Consider the following 26,177-nt stretch of genomic DNA (forward strand, 5'->3'; position numbering starts at 1 on the left):
ATTTTCTGAACCATCCTCTAAATAACGACGGAATTGAAGGGAATGTTTCTAGTTATTTCAGACTTAAAGCAGTCTGTAAGCATTAAAACCAAATGCTGTCTAAGCCCCTCCCCCCAACACCAAACCCTAAATTTGTTGACAAATATTGTGCCAAACAAAAACTGTAAGAGAAAATGGAAATGTTGTAATGGTGTTTGCAAGATGATGCTGGCACCCTCCTTGCAAAAGTATCATGAAATGTTTCACATCCAGATGTGTTCATGACCTTGGGTTCTGTGTGTCAACCCAAAGTTGGTATTTTCAGAAAGGGAATCACAAGTGCTGATGCCAAAGTTGTGGTCAGTTTTCATGTTTATTCAGAAGTTAATGGGGCACTGAGTTACCACTATTGTTCCTTCCAGTAATATTATTATTTGTGGGATAATGGATTTTCTTTTAGATGATAACATATGATGGGATCATAAGCTAATTTAATAGCAGTTGAACTGTAAAAGATTGTGTGGAGCGTAGAAGTATCTTCAAGATAAACTTACTGGAAACCTCTGCTATTTGATACGGCATTTGGTGTTCATTTAGCCAAAAGTGACAAAATCAGGTAGTAACTAAAGATGGAGTATTGATGTGAAAAGATGGAATTTAATCTCTGTTTCATTGTGAAAGCTATGTCAGGGATCTGGCTTCTGTCTGATTTTTGTGATTGTTTTGTTTCAACTTTGTAGGCTGAAGGGGACGAGTTACCTCCAGAACATACTGTCAGCCAGTATGAAACATGCAAAATCCGAACAATAAAAGCTGGGACTCTAGAGAAACTTGTGGAGAACCTTCTGACAGCTTTTGGGGATAATGATTTCACCTACACCAGTATATTTCTGTCTACCTACCGTGCCTTTGCTTCTACTAAGGAAGTACTGGAAATTCTTGACAGGTAAGAGCCAGTATATAATGGGAACTGAGCCATCATTTACATGATAGGGGGATGTGCTCAGCAATTTGTTCCATTACTTTTAGAGGACATGGACTTAATAACCCAATGGACAGATGTCAAGAGTACTGCAAAACTCCGAATTTCAGCATAAAGATAAAATGTGTAAATGCATGCTGCCCACATCCCAGCTGTCATTAATGCATAGTCATCAGGCAGCAAAAGTGTGCCATGTCTGACTGCTAAGGAGCCAAACTAGGACCAACACAAGAAAATTAGTACAGCTTCCCTCTACCCATGCCTCAAAAAAAAAAAAAAAAAAAAAAAAAAAAAAAAAAGCATGGGCTGCAAAGTCATACCTAGAAGAGATTAGTATGTATTTCTGGATACTGATATTTTTGGACCTACACTCTCCTGTTTGGGGGCTGCTGATCTGAGCCAGGTATTGTAGAAATATAAGAAAGAATTCACTGTCCCCTTCTAGTACTTCACGTGAACATGCAGTCATAAGTATTTGCAGACAGCAGAAGAACTGGATGATGTTCTAAGAATAGCTTAGGTTAAGACTGTTAAATCACATCCACTCTATCTGTATAAATGCTTAGAACCCACAACATAAGTATTCTCACACTGAATTTAATTGGGATATGATTAGATCGGAGATGATCTTATTTTGGGAGGAGAATATTTATTGCATTTTCAAAATCAAGTGATGTACAGAATCAGTTGTTCTGGCCTATAGTAATCAGAACAGAGGAGTAGCGTAAGAACTCCTAGCTTTTAATTTTGGCTCTCCCACTTAGGTAGGTAAGGAACAAGGCATGGATAAGCCATCTGTGCTTTTCTTTTGTATCAGGAAAGGAGTGTGATCCTGCTTGCTTTGTAGGGATGTCATGTTGCTCAATTAATAGTGATGTTGAAATGCCTAACTGCCAGTCCTGCTGTGATTGTGATAACAGCTGTGGTTGCTCAAGTGCAGTAACTTTGCAGCCAGGTAAGAAGTCAGACGAGGAAAGAGCAGCCACCCTGGGGAGCAGACCGTACAGTTAGATTTACTACTGTGAGCTTTACCTCTCAGTCTGTACTAATTCTGACATAGAGCACGGGGAGCAATACAAATTGACAGTGCATGTCTACAAGAATGTAAAACTGCTGAGGAATTCTTTCTTTTGAATGGGTAATTCTTCCTATACCCTCTGTTTTGGATTCTGTGTTTTGGGCACAGGTATCTTTGAAGAATAAAAGACAAAAGGACAGCAAGTTTGTGGGGGTGCTAGTAACTTTAAAGAGAAGCTGACTTGCCAAGTGAGAGTGTGTCATGAGAGAGTCTTGCTTCCTAAGCCTGTAAATTGCCAAAGAGGCACAGATTTATCAGAGGAGCCAATAGTTGTGTGCATATAGATTGTCCCTTTTAGCCAGTAATATTTCATGTATGATTTATTTTACTTAATTTTATAAAAGATACATTTTTAACAGAAAAAATTGGAATCAATAAATTTTTGTTGCTTTGTGTTTGTGGGTTGTCAGACTGCTCTTGTGGGGTTCTTATGAGTTAACTGACATTATATATCTGGGGAAATTTTATTTTTGTAATCAGTGAGAAGTTGTGAGTAGCTCAAATACTGTGAATCAGTCAAAGGTGGTTCTAAACCTGAAGATACATGCCTCATCTTTCAATGAAAGGCTCTCAAGTTGTCTTAAGACAACTTTTTTTGTCTTAAAGTACATTCATATATCCTGTGTAAATGCCTAGAAAACATCTTTATGTGCATTACCCACACAGTTCAACAGTAGTTTCCGTTCTTCTTTCTCTTTTACTGAGGTACTTCACTAATGCAAATAAATGTCCCACCTGAGACTGTGACCATTTTATACATTGCTGTACAAACGTGCCTAGAATTGTTGCAACAGCCCCCACCCTGAAGAGACTCTACTGTCAACAGATGATAAACAGTGACATGAATAGGCTATGATGCAGATACTTAGGAGGAGCATACTGAGACAAAGAGAGACAGGGTTTCACTCACAGTGACAGTTTTGGAATTTGACCTGGGTTTTCACAGGTTCATATTTTTACATGTCCATACCTGGTTGGTTTTTGCTGTCCTCAGGAGGCAGAAGGCTATCGTGCATTCATATATTGTGTTTATTTAATTTGTATAATTATAAAAGATCCCGTGTATCTGACAAAAAAGTTTAAAATCTGCTATCAAATTTGTTAAGCTGGATGATCACCGAAGTGATGTTTTTGGAGAAAAGTTCTTGGCGCTGGGAGGCTGCCTTGTGTCCTTGGTGTTGGACTGGCTCTTCGGTCCGTGCAAAGCCCCTGGGCAGGATGAGGAAAGCAGTATTGTAGCTGTTGGGCTCTTGTCCTCCTGTGTTCTTCTGTGTAAAGGACTTTGCGTGTATGACCTTTGTGTGGGACAGGTCATTATTTCATGTGCAAGTGTGTGGATCTTGGTCTTCTTACCTGGCTGGATTCAGTGGGTGCTCCAGGTGGTGTTGCTCAAGAAGTTGAGCTGTGGGTGCTGCTGGAGGTCTTGGATGCGCTGAGGCAAGGGAATGCACGTTCAGCTGCAGCTTCTCTGCTCGTGGCACTTAACAGGGGACATAGCTCTCCAGAATTGTCAACTCATGCCTTCAGTGACTACTGAAATAATTAAATCTCTGTGTAATTGATAACTAAAGCATTTTAAACTTGAGGTTGGGGCCAAAGGGTGTAATCCATTGCAACAGCAGACCATCTTACAGTCAGTTAGCCTTGTTACAGTTTTGATTGTTTTGTGGTGTTTCATCACTAGCCATGAAAATGTTCAAACTCTGTTAGGCTGCACTGTTAATAAGGATGATGAAAAAGTCTTTTGGGAATCTTGCTTTTGCACTGAAGTTTTTAGAGCCCTCTAGCTAAATGGCTGTGTTTTCTTCCTGTATTTTCCCCTAGCAAAAAGAATCATAGCATCCTAGAACTAGAAATGTACAAAATTAGTGAAACGTTGAAGTTGTAAAATCAGATACTCAAAGATCAGGAGTTTGAGAGGGGGAAGAACTCAGCATCTTTATGAAGTTCATCATGGGCTTTAGTTTCTGCTTCTGTATTGTCTTCTTTAATGTAGGTATTAATGACAGGATTAAAAAAAAGAGCCTGAGGAAATACTCATTCTCTGAGAATCATTGGTCATAAGACACATAAACTCTTAGGGATCCTGTGAAAATGTCAGCTCCATGCAGTAAAGGTTTCTGTAAATTGTACAGCTAGTGCAATTTAGCTCAGCTACCTCTGCAATTAAGTTCTTAATATTTCCATATCTGGGAATTACATCTGTAATATTACAATTGGATCGCAGCACAAAAGTGCAAGTCTTACACTCCTGAGAAAATGCAAGAAAAACTTGTAAGTATCAGAGGAGAGAAAACCAGCCTTGATTGGAAAAGAAATTGAGCAGACAGGACTAACAGCTCTGAAATATGCATCTAGCCAGTTTATAAGGGATTTCATTTGAGCATTCAGGCAGGAATGAACAGGAAAATAGGTGTCCTCTTCTAAAGATCGTGTGCTTGTTATTCACTGCTGCATTGTTTGCTGCTGACTGAGGGGAGTGATCTTGCACCAGATTTGTGCACTGCTGTGTTCTTGTGGTCTTGATGAAAGTGAGTTCCTGTCCCATTGGGTTTTGGTAACATGTTGGCATGGGAGAAGCCCTGCTTTAGGGAGTGACATCCTTCTGTGGTTGGCTTTGAGGACAGGAAGGGAGAATAAAGGAATTTCAGATACTGCAGCTTTACTTCAAAAAAATAGCCTAAATAATATTTATAACAGTGTCTCGGGTAAATTTGAATAGTCAGGTTGTTTAGAGCAGCAGCAAGCAGGAGTGTACGTGACTAGTCAGCCCTGCTCCCCTCCTCTGATGCTCCTTTAAAGAGGTGAAAATGTCAGAAGAGGGCAAGAAAGCACAGAGGGAAATTCTCCATAGAACAGAACTTTCTTTTCTGAGCCCAATTATGATCTTGCTGGCTTGTGTACCTCTCAGAGCAAGTTATAATGTCTCCTCCAGAGGAAGGGCATGTTGTCAACATTATCCTCATCCTTTTATAATAAATGATAGAATCCACAGGAAATCCTAGGAGGTCACCCCTTTCTTCCCCTCTCACAAATCTGAGGAGTGTAGTGCTTAAGAATCCATGATGTTTCTCTTGGCTTTTTTAATGTCATGGATAATCTAGAATTCGATGGCTTGGGACAAAACATAGATGAAATTTAAGCTATAAAAGTTAGAATGATTTACATGCAGATGTGTAGTACGGACTTGTGAAGAAAAGCAGATGTTATAAGGAAAAATAAAATAAATGAATAGTAATAAGATAAATGGATAGTAATTTCAATTACCCATCTTAGTTTTCATTGATGTAGAATAAGTAGCAAAGAGAGTGCATTTTTCAACTTTCTTGTTGCTCAACAGAGACTAAAGTAGGTGTCAGTGCATAATCTGTGTTGTATAAGTACTTGTATTTTGTTTTCCAGTGAAGTAAAAAAGTAATGAAAAGGGCACTCTTAAAAAAGCAGTAAGATTTTGTCATTGGTTGTCAATTTTAGTTTCATGTGAAGAGCCCTGTTTCTTATTCCTGGTGATAGAGCAGGATCGTAGAGTAAGGGAACAATTGTGAATGGCCATGCTGAGCTCTTGTTTGGTCCAAGGGAGAACAGTGATGTGGTCAGATCAAAAAAGGCCCTTTTATCTTTGTAGAGATGAGAAGCCCTTGACATAGAGTAGGAGGAAACAGCATCTGCATCTTCCAGTTGTAGGACACACTTTTTTGTGGGAAAGTACACATTGACAAGCTTGCTTCAAAATTCCTGTGTGTGGAAGCTGGGTTGCCCCCAGTGTATTCAGTTTCTGTTGGATTTGCTTTGGATACACCCTTCACTGTGAGTGCTGCAGAACTGCCTGATGTATGCATACACAAATGCAGATTAGACAAAGAGAGTCCTGGACTCTGGAAAAGTGTCCTTGGAAATCTGGATGTATTGTAGTCTAAGTGTGGGGGGATACCTGTTGGTCAGTTGATGTGGTCTCCAGAGTATCCTGTCCAAGCAGTGTAAGCATTAACTAAATTTGGGACGTGAAACATTTATTCCATCCAAAAAAGGTGAGATGCTTTTCCCTGAGTGACAGAGGCAAGTAGAAAAGCAGATGCTGTATGTACTCAAGAGAAGCTGAAGTGTTAGGGCAGGAAAAAAAAAGAACTTTTTATAGGTGTGAATAATTTGGAATAATGTGTGCTTTTGTTAAATCAGTTCACATTGTGGTGAGGTGTGGTGAACTCATCTGGGCAAAACCTTTTTCCTTGCTTGGACCTTACTGTGTTAAAATAAGCTGTGATCTGCCCTGTGAACATGTGAGCTCTGCGGCCATCAGTAGTTCCGAGGAGGCCTTTCTGGGCTGCACACTGTAATCTTCGTTTCCCACATGGCTGTGGAGGAGTTGGTAGTTTCTCTTTTGCGGTGTGGCAGGATGTCAAATGGATGGGTGTGCTTACACTGCCTTTGCTCCTCTTCACGTGATGTGGGGAAGCCAGAGGAAATCCTCCAAACACCCATGGCTTTGGTTATGTCACAGCAGGAATTGCATGGTTTCACAGCACTAGGCCTTGCAGTGTTTTTGACTCCCACAGCCCTTGCTGGTGGTGTCGTCACAGCAACACCCAAACCAGCGGGGCAGAGAGGAACACGCCCAAAGGTGGTTTCTGCCCTGTCATCTAGTGCAGTGAGTGGGCTTACAGAAGGTATCAAACAAGGCATGTGAAAAGGTTTAAATTGTTAATGTACAATTCAGAATATTTTAAGACCGATGTAGTTCTCTGTGGTTCAGTCAGAAGATACTTAGCGGATTTTTAGTGCCGTGCTACTTATTGTAATGGACTTTAAATTGGGACTTTTGATAACTTCTGTTTTCAGTAATATCAGAGATGTGCTGTTTGCTCTCTGAGTAACTTTTAACACTTCTTGGAGATTGTGAATAAAGGTGTTCTTCCCCCCAACTTCAAATTAAGCTTTTGATTTTTATTAAAATTGAGACTGGAGCCCTGTTTGTTCTTTTGACTGGATTTAGCCTATAAAGGTTTTCTTTTAACATAGAGTAGAAGTTAAACTAAACAAAATCTTGGGAATAAGCTGTTATGTTGAAAAGTGAGGGGGATGACTTGTCTCTTCAAAGCTATTTAAGAGTAATTGGACATCCATATCCCTTTACTATTCATGGAAGTTTGGCATCTAAATGGAGCAGACAGCTTTGAAAACCTGCCAAGTCTTTAACACTGTATGTTGTGATATTTTCTCTTTGTTTGGTAGAAGTGGGTAGTGAGATTTAAAAGAAAAAAATCTTGTTGGCATTTTGATGTGAAAATGCTGGATGGAAGTGCCTGGAGAGAGGAAGAAGAGACCAGCTCCTTCTGCCCCTGGTGTGAGATACAGCATGGTGCCTCCTTGGAGATCCTTTGGTATCCCCAGTGTCGCTAGGTGCACTGTGGAATTAACTGCTCACAAGTGTGATGGAAGCCAAAGATGTTTATCTGTCCAGATGAGAGCAGAAGCAGGCCAATTTCCTCTCTTACATATTTTATTTTGTCCTGGTAATCACGTTCCTTGCAATGGCACTTAAAAATGGGGCTGTGCTGCGCTCGGAACACTTGCATAGAAAGCAGCAACTGGTCCCAATCTCGAGGAGTCCAGAGAAGGGAATTGATACTGTTGGATGGGAGAGCTAGAGCTGATAATGACTGTAAATAGCAAGTTAGTTTTACATTTTCAGTTCATGCCTTTTGCTGGAGAATGGCTTGATAGGGGGTAAATGGAGAGGAAAATGGGGGTAGAGAGGGGACGTTGAAGGAATGGGTCCTTCGGTAGCAGAGCCACATGTTCTGGGACAGCAGCTTTATATGGCATTTGGCTCACTGTTGTTGCTGTAGCATCTATTCTTTCCTTTGTTGTTTTCCTCTATACCAGGTGGTTTGTCTACATAACTACAGAAGCAATTTCATTGCCATGATTCTAGGTGTGTGTAATTCAGAACTCCTTATGGTTCTTATTGAGTGTCTGTGCTTCCAAGTTGCTTGTTTCAATGCTTACAAGCCTTATTTAGGGATTTGTTTGGGGCTTTTGCAGAGAACCACCTTTCCTTATTATTTCTTCTTACTGAGTGTCTGTGCTTCCAAGTTGCTTGTTTTCAATGCTTACAAGCCTTCTTTAGGGATTTGTTTGGGGCTTTTGCAGAGAACCACCTTTCCTTATTATTTCTGAGTTATTGAGAGTATTTTCCTCCCTCTTATTTCCTTCCATTATTAACAGATATGCAGGGGTGCATTTTCTACTCTATTTTCCAGTATTTAAATAATCAGTACCATCCATTACCTTCTGGTCTCATTTGCTTAGTCAGTCCCCTTGAGTGCAGTTTATAACTTCCCAAACGCCAAGCAAGGCTGAAAAGTTCTATGGGCTACAGGATCCTTTTGTTTCTCGTGTCTCTTTTTGTATGCAAAGCATTCATACAAGGCTGGGTAGTGAATGGCTCTTTGTCCAGGAGCTGGTGAGAACAGAGCAGTGGAAGCCTGCAGAAACACTGTTCTTTACATCAGATGTATCATTAACTCCTCCTGACCCATATTTAATGACCTGTTGTTCATGCAGAGCTCTTGCTTTGAAAGATAGGCGGAGGTTTACATCTGGCAATATAACAAAGTGTTATATTCTTATCCAATTTTGTACAGAAAATTTGCCTGCTCTTTATTACTGTTACACATTTATGTTATAAGAATCAGCTTGTATCTCTCTAGTGGGATTTAAATGCAAATGCCGAATGTTCTGCAAATACATATTTTATATTTCATACAACACTGGGACAATGACACTGGGTCACCTCAATAAATTTTGCTCTGAGAATTAATGGCAAGTTTTGGAAAATGAAATCTTATCTAGCAGATGGCAGTGGAGAGTGAAATCGCTCCAGCAACAGGACAGGGGCAGCCATCATAGCATGTAATGTAGGTTCTGTCAGCAGCATGTCTCAATTCTGTCCCAGGCAATCTCTACTGAGGAGGCATCAGCACAGTTATCTAAATATCCCTCTTATGCTCTTTCTGTATCTTCTTGGTAAAATGTTATGTTACCCAGTGTCATAATGTTTGGAAATGCAGGACAATCTACAGGTCTGCAAGAGCAAATATTGAAACCAATAGAATTAAATTTAATGAAATTAGGCTCAACTTTACACTTAAGCTCAGCAAAGAGTTGGAAGCATTGTTCTTAAGGCTCTTCACCTGTATTCATTCCACCCTTGCAGTAAAGCAGTGGGAAGTATCTCCAATAGTTAATTGCATGCACTTTGAATTGCAAGTGCTATTAATGAGTGTTTAGGGTATGACTGAGAGCTGAGAGAGGCCAGGTAGGATTAAGTGATGAATCTGGGCATAGCCAAGAGTCGGAAAGAAGGTATCTACTAAAATTTACAGCTTTGGTAGTGCCAATTCCAATAAAAAAGAAGTACCGGCAGGGTGAGAAATTGCTTGGGAGAATATAGGAGAAAGCACAGAGGCCATTGATGCACCAAAAAAATTTCAGAGTAAGATCGATAGCCATTCTTGTGCCAAGCAGTGGTGGTTCCTCTGTGAATGCTTGTGTTGTGATTCACTGTGACCACTGAGGGATCGAGGTGTTATTCAGCATGTTTGGAAGCGGATTCCTATCCCACTGTCAGTTTAGCTAAGAATATTTTTTCTGTAGATGTTTGGATTAACTCTGTGAAATGGCAATGGCAAAATGAGTCATACTGTATGTACCTCTAAGGACCCTTTCTGTTAAGTCCTTAAAACCTGCACTCATACTTCTGCTGTCTTACAGGAACAGAATGACTGTTTCAGACTAACTGGGGATCTGGGCCCTTTAAAACATAAGTTCACAAGTTTCTATGCATGCGTTATGCCTTTTTTTTCTGAACAGATAAAATCCTGAGATTTCTCAAGTCTTCACCACTAATGTGGGAATTTAGGTTGAACAAGAGACAATGTATTGGTCAGACTAAGCTATTGGAGTCAAGCAGTTGTGATTTGTTCTCAGCTTTGTCACAGATATATGGTAACAACTGAAGCAGATAATTTTTTGTTATGTCTACCTGCAGTTTAGTTGGAGAGGCAAGATCTGGTTTTAAATGAGCTGTGTCAGGTAATTCAAGTGGTTTTAGCGCAGTATTCTCAAGGCTAAGTAAGCCCAAGATGACCTCATGACTGTGGCTATGCTGCTCCTATCAGAGGGATTACTTGTTTACCTTAATTGGTTTGGGTTTACTTTGTGGTGCAGTGGAATGTATGCAAACTGGTGATCTCTCTCTGCCTCAGATTCCCCATCCACCATGGAATTGTCCCGCATTAATCCCTTGTCCTAAGATTGTTGAAACTTAAGTTCATTATTGTAAAGTATTGTGGAGTTCTAAGATTGTGAACCATGGTAGGGTAGAATATCAATATGAGGGTGGTAGGTGGTGGTGCAAAAAACTTTTATTTACAACCAGATCTGGTGAGAGCAAGTTTGAATTCAGTTACATGTTGACTTTCTGTACAGACCTGGGATTCTTGCGTGTGAAGCCTTAGACTGATACTTCCACCTCTTCTTTTTGTCCTTTGAAACATTTTGGATGACTTTGTTAAGAGTTCTGCCATGAACCTCCTGGACAGAAACTGGCAGCCCGCTACATGTTCTCTCTCTGATGTTACTGGGATGTTGTAGCAGAAGCACTTAAAGATGCCCTTACTCTCCTCTGACTGTTCAGATTAATTTCAGGTGCCTGACACCATTAGTTGGGCACAGAATGTGTAAAATCAGCTTGCCTTATTCTGGACTGTGCGTAATTGTCCGCCTTCATTAAAGCTGGCTGTAAGGAACCATGAACTCCGTTATGGAGCTGTATATCTGCAAGAGTGGGCACTGCCATTGCAAATGAAGGGCATAATCCTGCCTTCAAGGCACATGCGCTGCCTGTGTAGGTGAGAGATTTTGCTTTGCACTTTTGGAGTGGTGCCCGTGGTTTCCTCTTTCCCAGTGGTAATTTTCACAGTGCCGTGGGCCCTTCCCACTCGTGACAACCGTGTCAGTAGTTTTGGCACAAGTGGGCACTTGTCACCTCGAAACCTTTGTGGGAAATCACTCTTGGAGTTAGAAGAAATGGCAACTACTAGAGAAAGAGAAGCTGCGTTGGAGGAAGTGGTTGTGTTGCAGCCTCATTGCGCCCTGGAATCTTGCTCTGGGAAAGGATGGAGTGCAAATGGGCAGAAGGGGTCTTGGAGCTGTGAGCAAAGGAAATGTTTTGGTTGATTCCTCCTGTGTGCAGGCTGCTTGACGTAAGGGAACAAATTCGGTTGGAAGAATCTGTCTGTCTCTTGAGGACTTTTTTCCTCCTAAGTGAAATAATCTTCAAGCTCCTTAATTTTGCCCAAGTGTTAGATTCCGTATTTGTAGTTTGAGCTTTTTAGTTGTTGATGAGACTTGTATATGAATTATGCTATTTAGGATTTTGCTTTTATTCAGTAGGAGTTCCTCTAAAGAGCCGTTTCATTTTTTTCAGGTGCGGAAACGCAGAGCCCTCAGGCTGTGAAGAAGATGTAAGCCAGGATTCCTCTGAATCCAAACCAGTACTGGGGACGTAAGTGTGTTTCTTCACTGTTCTTTTGCACAGCAAGCCCCAGTCAGGATTCGGTACTGGGGGAGGCTGTGGGCAGCATAGCTGTTGTTTCCTTTGAAGTTGCACACGCGCTGTTTGCTTGCTTAAAGAGGCTTGTGTAAAGGCCAAATATCAACAGTCTGGTCAGATATCCAGCCATATAACGCAGAGATCTTTCTGTCAGGGAAATTGTCTCAGAATTCAACCTGAGATGAACACATCTAGGCCAACAGTTAGTTGATTAAACAGAGGAGGAGTGTTTGCTTCCCCTGCTTTACCTCTGGTGGTAAATGGTTATGGCTTGTGACTGATTGCATTGTGCATAAGAGCAGTGTCTGCAGACCGAAGCTGGGGTTGTTTCAGGCAGCGTGTGTATGCGTGTATCTTTGCCACTAGTGCCCCTGTGATTTACAGTGTTGCTTTTCGAGTGAGATTTAAATTCCGAAATCATCCGCATTTGCAAGAAAAAGAGCAAAGGTGTTTTGAAGTGCAGTTAAAGGGGTAAAAAAGGCGTTTGCTTATCCTCCTAGCACCATATGAAAGTGCATTTTATCTGTAGACGTCGGGTGTAAAATGTGCCTTAGGTCATCAGCATTTGTTCTTTGACAGCGGTCTGATCTGTGGTTTGCATGCATTGTGGCAGTGAAGAGTAGCTGCAACGTTATATTTGATTATGGTATGAAGATGCTCTATTCTTGTCAGCGTTACTGAGGATTGTTTTTCTATGAATGTCTCAGCTTCCACCAGTTAAGAAGACCTTAATTTTTTTTATCAGTGCACTGACTTCTCAAGGCATAACTGAAGAAGAAGCCTTTAGCTTCCTTTTGTTTTGAGGTGGAAGAAAAATGTTGAACTCTTCTATCATGTCCACGTATCACACAGTCCAATCAAGACTGAGAAATACGCTGCACTGTTTTAATTCCCGAGATTCAGGCAGACTGTCGATTCAATTCTATTCTACAATACCGAGCATGGTCTTCCCGCTGCTTACCTCCATGCTTTTCTGTTGGCTTGTGTGTTGGGATTAGGGGGGTTTTGAGTCTGTCTTCAAAGGGTTCAAACATCCCCAGTCCAGAAATGTGCCATTAACATACTGAAGACCTTCCTGTCCTCCGTTGTCTGAATGGATTGGTTGGACAGTGAGGTCGCTTTGCCTTCCGTCTCTCATGCAGCGTAACCACCAGAGATAAATTGGTAAAAGCTCCTTGTCTGTGAGCATTTCGGTAGCTGTCTCTGACAAGAAGAGATGTAGAGCTTAATTAATGTCTGTAAATGACACGGGACTCTCCAAGGCTTTAGTTAGAAACAAATGTTATCATTTGTTAGTTTATTTTTTTTTAGCACTTAGCAAGGACCGCAAGCTAGAAGCTCTAATGATTTGGGCTGTTCCTCTTGCCCCATGAGACTCAACATGGGAGCTCAATTCTCTGATTTTTTTTTTTTTTTTTTTGTCCTGGCTGCTGTGACAGAGAGCTATCAGTATTTTCCTCCTGTTTTGCCATGAGAACTCATCAAAGAACAGCTGGTAGTTAAAAATTCATCACAAGCACCAAGAAGGCAGTGTTCTGTAATGGGTAGAGGCAGTAGTAGGCAGGCAGCAGGTTCCCACACTCCCATCCAAAACGAGCTGCAGGGTCTCTCCCAGCTTTGGGCAAACCATTTGACTTTCCCCTTTCGCAGTCAGTCCAGGCACAGAATATGAGCTAAAGCAGTACCCTTCCTGCCAAATAGATTAAGCATTTTTTACTGGGGATGAGGAGAATAATTTCACCAGTGTAAATCATGTTGGGATTAGTCCCCCAACTGCTGTGTCATGGACCCAAAGGAGATTGATTATGAGATGGAGAGAGAAGGATTGGAAGGATTGACATTAGTCAATCAGTCGGGTTTTGGGCAGAATGCATCAATTTTTTTTACACCTAGAGGTGAGCATGCAAGTGAGATAGTATTTAGTAGGAGCGTGTTGGTTTTATTGTTGTATGCATATTGTACAAATGGCTGGAGTCTGTGGTCCTATTCCTGTGGTAGCACAACTTCTGTTAAGTGTATCTGACATAATTTCATTAATACAGTCAACAGAGCTAATTGTGATACTTTGTCCCTCGTAAGATACCTTTCATGTCTGAATTTGATACCTGTTACTGAATTACTTATAGAAAGCTCAGCAGTGAAGTTGTCCACGAAGTAATTTGTCAGGTGTATGTGTTTTAACAGACCCTGTATAAATGTGAATTCACTTTCCTGCCTTAAGAATTTCCATTGCTGTCGGTTGCTTTGGCTGCTTGTCTCTTATATATGATTAATGGTGTCTGGAAAAGAGGTTGGCTTTGTAGTCCTGTTGTGAAACATGTAGTTCTAGTAGTTGAGGTTTTCTCTTGTCCGGGATAATTCCAATATAATTGCATTTGGCCTCTTTTCTCATAAAACAGGAACATGATATAATTGTGCTCTCAGTTTTGTATGACTTGGAGAACTAAATGGAAGAAGCATTAGAGCCATGTTATTTCTTACCATTAACTCTGTATTCCTCAGGGGAAAAATACCTCATGGGGAAGCCCAATGTCTGTGGCCAGAGATCTTCTGCATTCATTAGAGATTCTTCTTGTTCCAATGCTTTAAAAATCCGTTTGAGACATTAGAAGTGGGGATGCAATTTAAAGAGTTTCCACTGGTTTGACACACAAAAAATGCTGCAGAAGTTAAAAACAATTGCAGGATAAGAATTTATGACTGTAAATATCTCATGGAGCATTAAAGAAGGAGGTTTTTTTGCAAAGTCTTAGGTACCCATGGGAGGAATAGTGTTGTATGTGGTGTACTGTAAGCCCACAGGTTACTACTTTCTGTGTTGAAATTCCTTGTCCTTTTTGTACTTGTAGTAATACGTTATGATATATTTTGAGCAGGAAAATGCATGATGTACATAATTTTAAAAATTACTGTTATTTTAGCATTGCACTCAGTGTTTATGTATCTCAGAACCTGCAAGTCCCATGCCAGGGCTTGAGTGTGCTTGTGGCACAGCCTCACTTGAGAGACTTGTGGGAGCTATAAACCTACTCTTGTGTTTCCAAATTCTGGGTCTCAGCCAGCAGTTACTTCTCACACTTGTTGCAGTGACATGTGGTTGTTACTGACCCAAGATCACTTCAGCTATGTTCAGAAACATGCCTTCTAAGGATCCATTCTGCCAAGGGGATTTTCCCCATGTAACTTAAGCATCATTCTTGTCATTTTTTGGCTGCTGGAGTGGTCAGAAAAAATATATTTTTCAAAAGGGATTTGACTTAATTACATCTAATGCAAAATGTCTTTGGGGTTTTTTATTATTACTGCCCCTTTCTTTAAAACTGCATTCAGTAATACACAGTTTAAACAAAGGTATTGTAATTTTGTAACATTAAAAGTACACAGGCAGTTTGGACCTTAGAGCTATGAGTAAGCTCTGAACACCATTAAAAGTTTTGTGAACTTAAAAAAACCTGTCATGCATAACTCTAAGGGTTTTTTTGTTGGTTTGGGGTTTTTTTAGTATCAGAACCTGCCTTAGATTTTCATGTTCAGTAGCTGGTTTTCCAAAGTTCTCAAAGTCCAGAAAAGATCAGATATTCCAGTCAAATTTTGGAGTTAGATGGACTTCAGCCTGTGTTTCCAGAAATGTGATGGCATGCCTCTCTTAACTGTCAGATAAGAGAGTTGTAAGGAGTAACTTACTTGACCCTCTATCTACCCTAATAAGGAATTCGTTTTGCTCCTCCTTGCATCATATAAACAGGATTGCCTAGTGCTGTTTCTCAGTTCTGCATGCTTTTGTATTGAGGTGTGACAGAGTTGCCTTTTCATCTTAGGTCATCGTTGTCTTCAGAGTTCTCTATGTTCCCTACATGTTTTTTAGCTTAGGACTATTGTTGACTTTCAGAGAGAAAACAGTAGATATAACACACAAAGATGTGACAATTCACGAGAAAACCATACATACATTAGACACAATAAAAAATTATCAGCATGATGAGCAGCATTAAGAATTAGAGAGGCCCATATGGTAGTACACAGTACATGAACTGTAGAGAATTTGTGCTGTAATTCAGTTCCATCTTAGTTTTTAAGTGAGGTTGTATAGTTTAAATGTGTGGTTTGGTATGTGCAACCTGACAAAACGCAAATGAGAAAAGGAAGTATAGCAAAAAGAAATAGTTTCTTTTGCTTGTGTCTGATGTGAAGACTACATATCAGCCAGGAGTTATGGGAAATTAAATAAGATAGTCAGGTCCAAGAGATCTCAAGTATCTCTACATACTCTGGGAAGGGGATCAGCAAGCCAAGCAACTAATGCAGTTTGGGAACTTCAGTCCACCTGAAATGGTTGTGTGTATTGCCTATGAGATAGTTCGAAACAATGCTTTTGGTGATATGACCTGGTCACTGTGATCTCTATTCGGAGCAGGAAAGTTCCTCCGTTAACTTTCAACTCACTGTTAAGAGGCTGTTTTCTATGCAGAATGATCTGTGAAATAACTTGTGCCCCATTTCCCTCCTGCTACTGAAAGGTGGTGTTCCTTTTGATCTCTGGGCAATCCACTGCTACCAGACAACTATACCCAAACCCCAGGCTCCATGAATTTAAAAAGGTGATGTATTAAAGGAGAAGAATACTTCTTTCCCAGAAGTTAGGCATTAAAGACCTGGCTGCAGCTGGCTGAGACAGAGAAAGAACCATAAAACCTTTGAAGTATAAAATATCATAGCTACTTATATCTTTTGGAAGTCGATAGCTTTACTGGGTACTGAGATGCCTCTGAGTAACGTGAGGGTCCAAAACAGTGCCGAGACCATGTCACCAAGACAACTTGCTAGGCTTGAGAGACCTGGAGAGCTGATGCAGCACATCATGGAGAAAAGGTGCTGAGTAAAACTTGTTGCCACGAGTTTTGAAGATTTCTGTCAGTGAAGTTTCCAGAAGTGATTGATTCCTGTTCAGCACACAGAGAAAAATGTCCCGCCTGGCGGTCCAGGCTGGCCTGCAATGTTTGCATTTAGGGAAGATCAGTTTAATGTTAACTGAATATAGTTACTTGAAGACATTGCTCAAACATATAGTAGTACAAACCTGAGATTGCCTGCAGGAGAGGTTTTTCAAGAGGCAGATGTTGCCATTGTGATCCATGCACTTGGACCATGATTTTTTGTTTGCTTGCTTTCCAGATGTCTAACATCAGTACGTTTTCTTGAGAGATACCCTTTAGGCATGTTGTTAAATATAATGGGGAGAGAAGAAAGCATGTCATCTCCCTCTGTACATGGAAATAACTCTTTCATTTGTAGCTAGTAAGAGACTCCGCAGCCAGGGCAAAGGCAATGAGAGGAAATACTGAGCTGTAAACAGTGAGCTGTGTGCTGATCCCTACATTTACATCACTCCTTCTGATGAAACCAAAGAAAGTTTAAGAACATTTATAAAGCCCAGTTTAGGTTATATTTCTCAAGGAAACTAAAGAGAAAGCAGTAGAACTGGAAAACTGGTCTCCTGGCTGCAGTATGAGGTTTCAAATGGGAATTTTGATGATCTTTCTTTTTTTTCCTGGCTACGTTGTGTACTCACATCCCCAGTGCTGTAAAAGGGAGGATTCTTACTGGAGTTGGGTGAGCAGAATGAGAAGCAGAAACAGTTTAGGTAGTACAAAATAGCTTTTTGTATAGTAAATAGTAAAATAGCTTTAAGCCCTCAAACTCTCTCCTCTTCTGCAGTCCCAAGGACCGCCGTGGCTGAGTCCTGAGGCTTTAAAATACTAAATGAGCTGGAGTAACAGTAAAAGTCCTTTGAAGTTTCCTCTTGGAGTATAAGGTTGTGGCTTCCTACTGCTACTGGATTTGGTTTGCTGATTTAGAGTAAGTTGGTGGTGCTCTCCCTCAAATGAATGACAGGCCACAGAAATGAATCTGAATACTTGGGGCTTTTTTTGTTGTCTTGAATGTCAGCTCCTAGCTGCATCTCCTTTATTATCAAAATGTGGAGTTTATTTGTTATTAACACTTGCAATGTGGCATGACTGAAAACCGCAGATAAAGCATCTTGAAGCTAAACTGAAATCTCCTTGTTTCATTCCACAGCAATTGGGTAAAACAGTTCCAATAGAGAAAATTAAGGAACTATTGAGTTACCACATGGCATGTCTTGCTTGTTTACCCTCCTCTTCTGCATTACAATAGCAGATACCAGAACCTTCAGTGTAACACTGCGGCATTTGGAGTTTCTCATAGTGCTAAACAAACATTGTCCCATGGCTTCTTGTGCATTTAGACCTTCCTAATGGAGGAAAGCTTATCTTTTGTTTCCTGCTGAAGTTAACGATCCTGCTGGAAAACAATGTGCACCATTACAGTACTGCAGGAATAAAACTGGTCCTTGAAATATTTTGCTCCAGGAGAACAGACACCAAAGGAATGTGAGACAAATGGAAGAAAATTGGCTGAAAGTTTCTGATGCCTGGGAAGTCTGTGGTGGGAAGCAGTTAAGATGCATTTGGGAGAGCAACAATCAGCATTCATTCCAGTAAAGGCAATTAAGCTAAAAAAACAGCAGAAACCAGTGTGGTTACATGAGAAGCAGAGTAAAGCACAGGACAGTATAAGGAAAGGAAGAGTGGGAGAGTTATGAAAACAACCCGAACCAAGCAAAAAAGAATAATTAGAAGAGCAAAGAAAAATAGTGATTGGCATCTCAGTTAAAACAAAGAACAGCTAGTCTAGCTATTCCCTTAGTGATTTTACATGCAAAAGTTTCTCTGTGTGCTATTCAACTGTTTCATCCCAAATCAAAAGAGCAGGTCCTTTGCTGGAAGTCATCAGTGGGGAGTGGGTGTGAGAAGCTTGCATCAACCTTTGCCTACAGTTTACATACATTTTACCCCTGATTCAAAGTCGAAATTTAACTGCCCATGTTGTTATGTAACAAACAAAACTGAGAAGATATAGCTGGCCTAATTTCGTCTGTGTGGGCAAGCCTGAAAGCTATTGCATGGACAGTGGAGGAGAGCGAATAGCCCTCTGTAAAGATTATTCCATCGATGCTCTTAACCATGCTTTGGCAAATTACAAATAGTTTTGTGCATGTTTCTGTCTAATTTCATAAGAAATCAATCATTTAATGTCTTTTTGCTACTGAGGTTCTCCTTAATTGTTGAGATTCCCTTCTACTCGTTTTTTAGAAATAATTGCGGTGGGAAAGAAAACACTGCTTTTGCCTTTTTGGCAAGAAATGATCTCTAATTCCTACGCAGACCTCTTCAGGACCAGAGCTATAGCTGTCTTCCCGGTTGAGAAAAGACTATGCACAATCTCCATGTAAGCTATTGAATCACTTGTGGCTATGTGATATGAAGGCCTCATTTTCCACCTCCTCTGTGCCCTGCTAGCTCAGCTTAATGGAGAGGTTAGACTTGGAGCTGCTGCAGTCTCATCATGTTTTGTGGTAGCTCATGGGTGACTGGATGAGTTGTTCTGTGTTTCCAGTTTGTAAATGAGAGGATCAGATGAGATGCTCTACTTCCACCTAACCCAGGTAGATTTTGATTACTGAAACCTTCAGAGATGGGCTTCACGCAAAGCTGGAAATCGGAAGACTTTGATAGATGTGAAACTTGAAAGCATTGCTGTCCAGAGCCCAGAAACTACGGTTGGCAGAAGAGGAGTTAAACATTAAAAAAAATTTCTTACAGGCAGGAAAGGGAAAAAATTCTAGCTCATAATCAGGCCATGAAAAATGTAGTCTGTGATGTTTCTTTCCTGTCTGAGATCTTGGAAGGCCCCCATTTCTATCTGTCTTTGGGTCTGTCGAGTACAGGGAGTTTCTTTTCAAGGGCAGCAAATGCAAAGCTACTGCAAGATATGGGCAATTCTGCAACCCGCTTTCAGAAAATGTCTCTCCCTGACACACCAATTAAACAGGTGATAGGAAGTCAGTAGGGCCTGGCGTATCTTTTTTCCTCTTTCCTATGTCCCATTTTGACTGAAATGATTTTGCTGGCAAAAATCAGTGTCTGTAACAGCTGTGAACTCTTCACCGTGCTCTGGGATACTGGGTCTGTCTTAAACTTTGTTTATTCTTCAGTTTATGAAAGTAGCCATCAACCAAGCCTCTGGAAACTGAGCTTACTGTAAAGAGCATGTGAACAATATTAGTAAAAGAACTCCTGTGGAGAGGCTCCTTCCAAATCATTGCTGAATGGATAAATGCTCATAAGAAGAGGATCCCTAGCCTAATTTTTGGTGGAGAAGTCAGTAGAGGTGATGGTGAGTTTGTGATGTGAACAGGGAAAAAAGGAGCACAGAGCAGGAGGAAATACACAGTTAGGGTATGCAGTGAGGCACAGTGTTCCCCTGCCTGTGGTGGAAAATAAATGGAAATACGGTGGGCGTAGGCCAGTGGCATTTGTGACTGAGTGCTGCTGTGACACAGTGTTCTGGGTATGTGTGGGGCTAGAGAGTGCGATTAAAAGTGAGGAGAGTGGAGGGTGCAGTGAGAGCTTGGGAGCATCACTGTGCGCACCTGTCTGTTGTGGCCTTTCTTGTGTCATGGGATGTGGAGCTGAGCTGGCACTGTTAGCTTTGAGGTGGTGGTTGTGGAACACTGGCTGTTGTGTGACACCTGTCCTGGCTGAGAAAAATAGTCCTGAAGCTCCAGATAAAACTGGCCACCATTGACATAAACTGTTAGGGCTGTGCTTGTTGCATGTGTGGTGGAAGCTTGTCTGTGCAGAGTTGTGAAAATTCGGTCCAAAATGAGTTTCAGATGTGAAGAGAGACTTCTAAGCTACACAATCTGTGTTTCATGTTTGCAATGAAACCTGAAATCCAGAACATGTTTGCATGTTAATTTTTGATTGCAAATACATTTTGTACAATTGTAATTCCAGACTTTCTCCTGAGAGCAAGCCTAACCAAACAGTATTACTGATGGATTTCCAAATACTCTTATTAGAAATTCTAAGCTGCCACAATATCAGAGAAAAAAAACAGAAGAAACAACAGAATAAACTGGCTAGGACTTCTAAAGTGGTATCTATATGGGAATAAAAGTTGAGTTTTGAGGAAAAAACAATACAGTTAAGACGAGACAAGGAGAGTGGGAGAAACTATCTTTACTTTTTCTTAACTATTGGTTTATTTTGAATGCAGCAGAGTTAACCAGATATTACTGTGGTTTCCCTACTTGCAGAACAAAGGTGCCAGTATATGTATGCAGCTCTGATAGGGAATTTTCTGGGTTGGATTTTGGGTTCGTGCCCGATTGTCAGGAGCAGAGTACAGATGTTCTTTGAGCTGACACATCAGTGTGTCTGACTGGACGCTTGTGGTCAGAGGTTTTTACTGAGAGCATGGCCCTTCATGGAATATCAGTGGGAGTATGGGGTCCCGTTATTGCACGAGGGTTTTGTGAAGTGGGGTTGTTGGAACAGGTATGAGGGAAGGTTTCTGTAGATGAGAAAAATATGGTCATTGGAGGGCTAAGCTCTCACAGCTAACTACACAGCAGGGCCCTAAGCGTTTGCTGAAGTGAATAGGACCTGCTGCAAACCAGGGCTGTTGTCACTTGGTCATCTCAGCCGTTTTTCTGATGGCGGTGGAGCTGATGAGATCTGCTTCTCTAGAAGACGGTTTCTTCTTTCCTAAACGTCTTACCCCGCTTTCCCTGACAGCGATACGTGTAAGTCACCCCCCATGCCTGCAGCAGCATTTATGTGACTACTGACTAGAAGAGATTTGAAATACAGGGATGGCTTCAGTGTCACAGGGGAAATCTTCAGAACGTCCTTTTCTCAGGAAATTTAGAGGTTTCTTGTGCCTTTTACTCTGGAACAAGGGGCTTTTTCCCTTTCACATTATGCCCTACTCTGTCACAGTAGGTGATTATGAGGCAGTGGCTGTGGACAGTGTGTCATGTTATGTGACTGCACACAAAAGTCCTTTTCCCTAAACCCTCTGTCAGCTCATGTGAACAAAATTTTCTTTACAGTGTTTTTTGATATTCTGTCTGTGTCTTCCCAGCCTGTAATATGTGCTGTGGCCGGTGGTCGTAGCGCACCAATATAGACATGCTGAGTTACCGGCACATTGCTGTGATGAACCAAAGATCTCACAGAAAATGCAGCAGAAAAAAAGAAAAGTTGATAGTTACTTTTTTTATCCAGGCTTGAAGTTTCTTAAAACTTGAAGTAATTTGATTATTTTAGCGGACTTTGTCCATTTTTTTCACACTCAGTTGAAATTTGTCAACAACATTGTGAGTTATCTCTGGAAAAGCATAGCATAAATTTTACGTCTTGTTACAAAATCAAGTTGAAATGATGGGAAGTCCCTGCAAAGACAGGATTTAAAGAATTTCCCATAAGCATCCATTTGTGGAGTATCTAAGTACCAATCCCAATAGGTGGGTGTGGGTTAAAACCTACATAAACCAGGAAAAGGAGATAAACGGATCTCTTCCCTCCGTTTCAGGCAGGGTGGAAACCGCATTGATGCATCAGCTTTGGTTTCCCCTCATCCCTCTCAGTCTGTGTTAGGATTGTCCATGGGCAGTTCCCTGCAGTTGGTGTCTTTTTAGCTACATGTATATAAGAAGGCGTGCGATAACTTTCCCGAACAAGATCCAATGCTCCTCTAACTCCTTAAGCATTCATCTTCCAGCATAACCGAGCATAACCTTTTTGCATGGTTTAATATGACAAACCCTCCCTGTCTTTGAGCTAAGGGTAAACTCAAGGTTCTGCTGATACATTTTTGTTAAATGCATTTCATCCTGAGATTAGCAAGGCCGATCTGTCTTCTGAGTTCAGCTGTCCTGGCGCTTCAAGCTTGATACTGGGCACTGGCAGCACAGTGCTGCCCATGCTGCCCATGTCACGGTTAGGGTGTTATCTTCACAGATGAGGCAATGTCACTGTGTATGTTCATGGGGGTTAGGTTCAGGCTTAGACTGCTTTTTCACAGAAGCCAAGGTTTCCTTCAGTCTTTCTCCTAAGACAGCAGATCGTGAGTAGTATGTGTTGGAGGACAGTGCAGCTTCAGCTTGGTCCCTAGACTTGGTAGGAGCAATCGATGGGAGGAAGGGCAGCAAAGGAAGCGTTTGATTTAGCGCTTCCACGGGGAAGCTGCTACCCTGAATGCGTCCAGAGCAGGGCAACCAAGGCAGTGGCAGGGCTGGAGGCATGTCCTGTGAGGAGCAGCTGAGGACCTTGGGCTTGTCTGGTTTGGAGAAAAGGAGGCTGAGGGGTGACCTCATGGCTCTCTGCAGCTTCCTGAGAAGGGGACGTGGAGAGGCAGGTGCTGAGCTCTTCTCCCTGGGATCCAGGGACAGGACGCATGGGAATGGTTCAGGGCTGTGCCAGGGGAGGTTCAGGCTGGGCATTAGGAAGCACTTCTTTACTGAGAGGGTGGTCAAACCCTGGAAGAGGCTTCCCAGAGAGGGGTGGTCAATGCCCCAAGGCTGTCAGTGTTTGAGAGGCATTTGGACAATATGCCCTTAACAACGTGCCATAACTTTGCGTCAGCCCTGAAGTGGTCAGGCAGTCGGACTTAGATGATCGTTGTAGGTCTCTTCCAACTGAAATAATCTGTTCTATTCTATCAATATTTGATGTCCTGAATTTAATAGAAGAGTCTCAATATAGCTTAAGTAGATTTGATTCTTTATTCTTTTTCATTTGGGGACTATAATCAGATCCACTTGGGGGAGGGCAAATCAGGAGCAACTTCACTGAGGTCCCTGGCAAAATCTGAGTGATATCTTAATAAGATTCCATGCATAACAATTAAATTCTGTGCTCAAAAACGTCTTCATACTGCCTTCATGTGGGGTATGAATGTCTGTGTTTTTATTGTTGTATTAGATACAGATACCTGTGGTTGCATCAATACATGCTGTTTACAACCAGTGTGTTCTTGTGTGTTTGCCCTTAGTGCAATAGCATCAATCTTAGGAGCCTGGCTTGATCAGTGCTCTGAGGATTTCAGAGAGCCACCTGACTACTCATGTTTGATGAAGCTGTTGGATTACTTGAAGAAGAATATCCCTGGCTCTGACCTGGAGAAGAGGGCGCAGAATCTCTTGGAGAAGTTCCAGAACCAAGAAGTGGAAAAGGACGGTAAGTTACCTTTCCCTTCTGCCTTCCTGTTCTCCCGGACTGTATGGTGACACAGGGGTTTGTGTGGAGTACTCTTCACTAACTCATATGCTAATTGATGATATTGTAAGGCTCACCAGGGACTTATTTCTTGTTTCTTTCTTTAAAAAAAAAATCTCTGTGAGACTGCAGGTTCTGTGCGGGATGAAATAGTCCTATAGTGTAGGTGCCTATGCCTGTTTATGGTGGGGTGGATTGGGAAATCCAGCACTTGTCTAATATCTAGCCAAAACTTCGAGATGACTGCAGCAATTAAGTCGTTAATTGTCAGCACCCTTCCCATGTCATGGAATTAAAAAATACAGCAGGTCTCTAGCTGGTCTTTTCATTTCAACACCCCACACACACACTATTTTGCCAATTATTAGGCCTAGCATAAAGGACACAGCCAGCAGAAAGATGAACCAATAACCAAATTGTATTTGATACAAAAGGGTCAGTACATGGGTGAGTGCTGGGGGTACAAACAAGTCAGATTATACATAATCTGCATCAATCCCACTGACCCCAACAACATCGCACAACCAACAATAGGCAGAATAAATGATGAAATGCAGTCTCCCGTAGAAGGGACTGGAGACAACAAGCCAAATACATAAGACCAAGGAAGCCACATACTGAATCTTTACACAGCCCGCGTTTACAAAAGCCAGACCTGATTGGAGCCCAGTTCCAGGGATTCAGGAGGTCCTTCTCCAACAGGAAACTCAGCAAAGTGCATCCACCTCACAGACAGACACACCTAACCTCCTACAAGTGGTCCCAGCTTTTATCCCTAAGTGGGACACCTGACCCTTGTTTACTTAATGCAGACACCTGGGGCTCTTTTACCTAATGGCTCTCCCAGCAAGGCAGGCCAAACCCTGGAGGGAAGCTTAAAGGCAAACTCACCCTCCTCTTTGTGAAGGGCTGTGGGAATCAACCATATGTCAACCTTAATTTGGGGCTTAGGGTTGAAACCCCAGCATTTTACACACACGCACCAAGAAAAGCCCAAACCAGCAGAAAGAAAAATACAGAGCTGTGACAAAAGACAGCTTGAGTCACAAACCTTGTTGTCATACAGCTTTTCTTCCTAGGTACCGTCATGACAGAGGAAGTGTCTGTGGCTGTTTTTTTCCAGTTTGAGTGGTTGGCTGCTGGTATCCAAGGACAGAGGAAAAACTGACGTTATTGGGGGTCACAGACACTGAAACAATAGTGAACTGTAGTAACACAAATACGCTGCGTGCAGCGTCAAGCTTGACACATACCTTATCCTGGTCAGAAAGCTTCCTGTGGCATAAGCTGAAAAATCATAGGAGCTCACATAGAATGAGAACTAGACCCACTTCCAGCTTTCATAGAGGGGCAAGAGGGAATGATTCATGTACTAAAGGAAATGAGAGCAAAAAACCCCATTTCATCCCATGAAAATCACATCTGACGGGTGTTCCAGAAATACCATGTCAAAGCATAATACTGTGAAATGCCAAATTAACTTGGTCATTAACTCATACATGAAAAGAAGTACTGCGGAGAGCCCAGGCATTTTCCTTATTGGACATGGGCAAATGAACAGGATTGCTGATAGGTGCCTATTTGTGTCCTTTCCTGGGTTTGATTCCCCCTGGTCAAACAAGGAAAGCTCACGAGAGCTATATTTGGGTTTGTCTGTTGTTCAAAGTGAACAGAAGTTCCCAGCATCCTTGCTTCTGCATTTGTTTCCTCACATAACAGTTGAAAAGGTTCTTTTCTGAGTTACAGATGGGTCAATTTGAATGATAGCAGTTTCCAAATTGCAGCAGAAGAGAGGCTGTTAATTATAGAATAAAATAAGAGGAGGAGACCGCAAGTAACCTGTGGGGTTAGAAGAGTTGTAGTCTTGTCGCTTGCTTTATCAGAGCTCCATCTTTGTTTATTTCTGAGATTTCTCTCAGAAAAATAATGCTGGATCAGAGGTCTCCATTTATTGCGTTTAGCTCTGTCAATAAATTGTGCAGTTGGAATGTGCCGATGGAAATCTGGATAGAGCCTCTAGTTATAATTTGTTACATCAGAACTGTAGCAATTTCCATTGATGATTAGGTTTTGCTAATAAACAAAGAAAGGAAAAGTGAAGTATTTTGAAAAACAATGCTAAAATATCGCAGTCTGCTTTTGTCGCTTGAATATCTGTTCTGCTTTAACTGATTATGAAGTATTGCAGAACACACTCTGAAATGCACTGGTTGTTTTTGTTAATGAAGTCTCACTAGTAGTAAACTCAGCACTTTCACTGTTAGACTTCAACAAGGCCATTTTTTTTCCCTCCCTTCTCATGGAGTTACTGTCGCCTTACAGTAAAAGGGATTAGGAAGAGGATTTATTTTCAGAGATTTTCTGTTTGACTTC

General features: G+C 41.4%; 1 protein-coding gene across 1 annotated transcript in view; it reads left to right on the forward strand.

The window, feature by feature from the left end:
• Positions 1 to 26,177, forward strand: part of RGL1 (ral guanine nucleotide dissociation stimulator like 1) — an 82,808-nt gene that overhangs the window by 36,653 nt on the left and 19,978 nt on the right. The window contains exons 3-5 of the mRNA XM_026854027.1: positions 720 to 925; positions 11,530 to 11,607; positions 23,581 to 23,765. Of these exons, the coding sequence (XP_026709828.1) occupies positions 720 to 925; positions 11,530 to 11,607; positions 23,581 to 23,765 (469 nt within the window). The remainder of the gene's footprint in view (positions 1 to 719; positions 926 to 11,529; positions 11,608 to 23,580; positions 23,766 to 26,177) is intronic.

Source organism: Athene cunicularia (genome assembly GCF_003259725.1).
Source record: "Athene cunicularia isolate RWA chromosome 8 unlocalized genomic scaffold, athCun1 chr8_part1, whole genome shotgun sequence".
NCBI classification, from domain to species: Eukaryota; Metazoa; Chordata; class Aves; order Strigiformes; family Strigidae; genus Athene; species Athene cunicularia.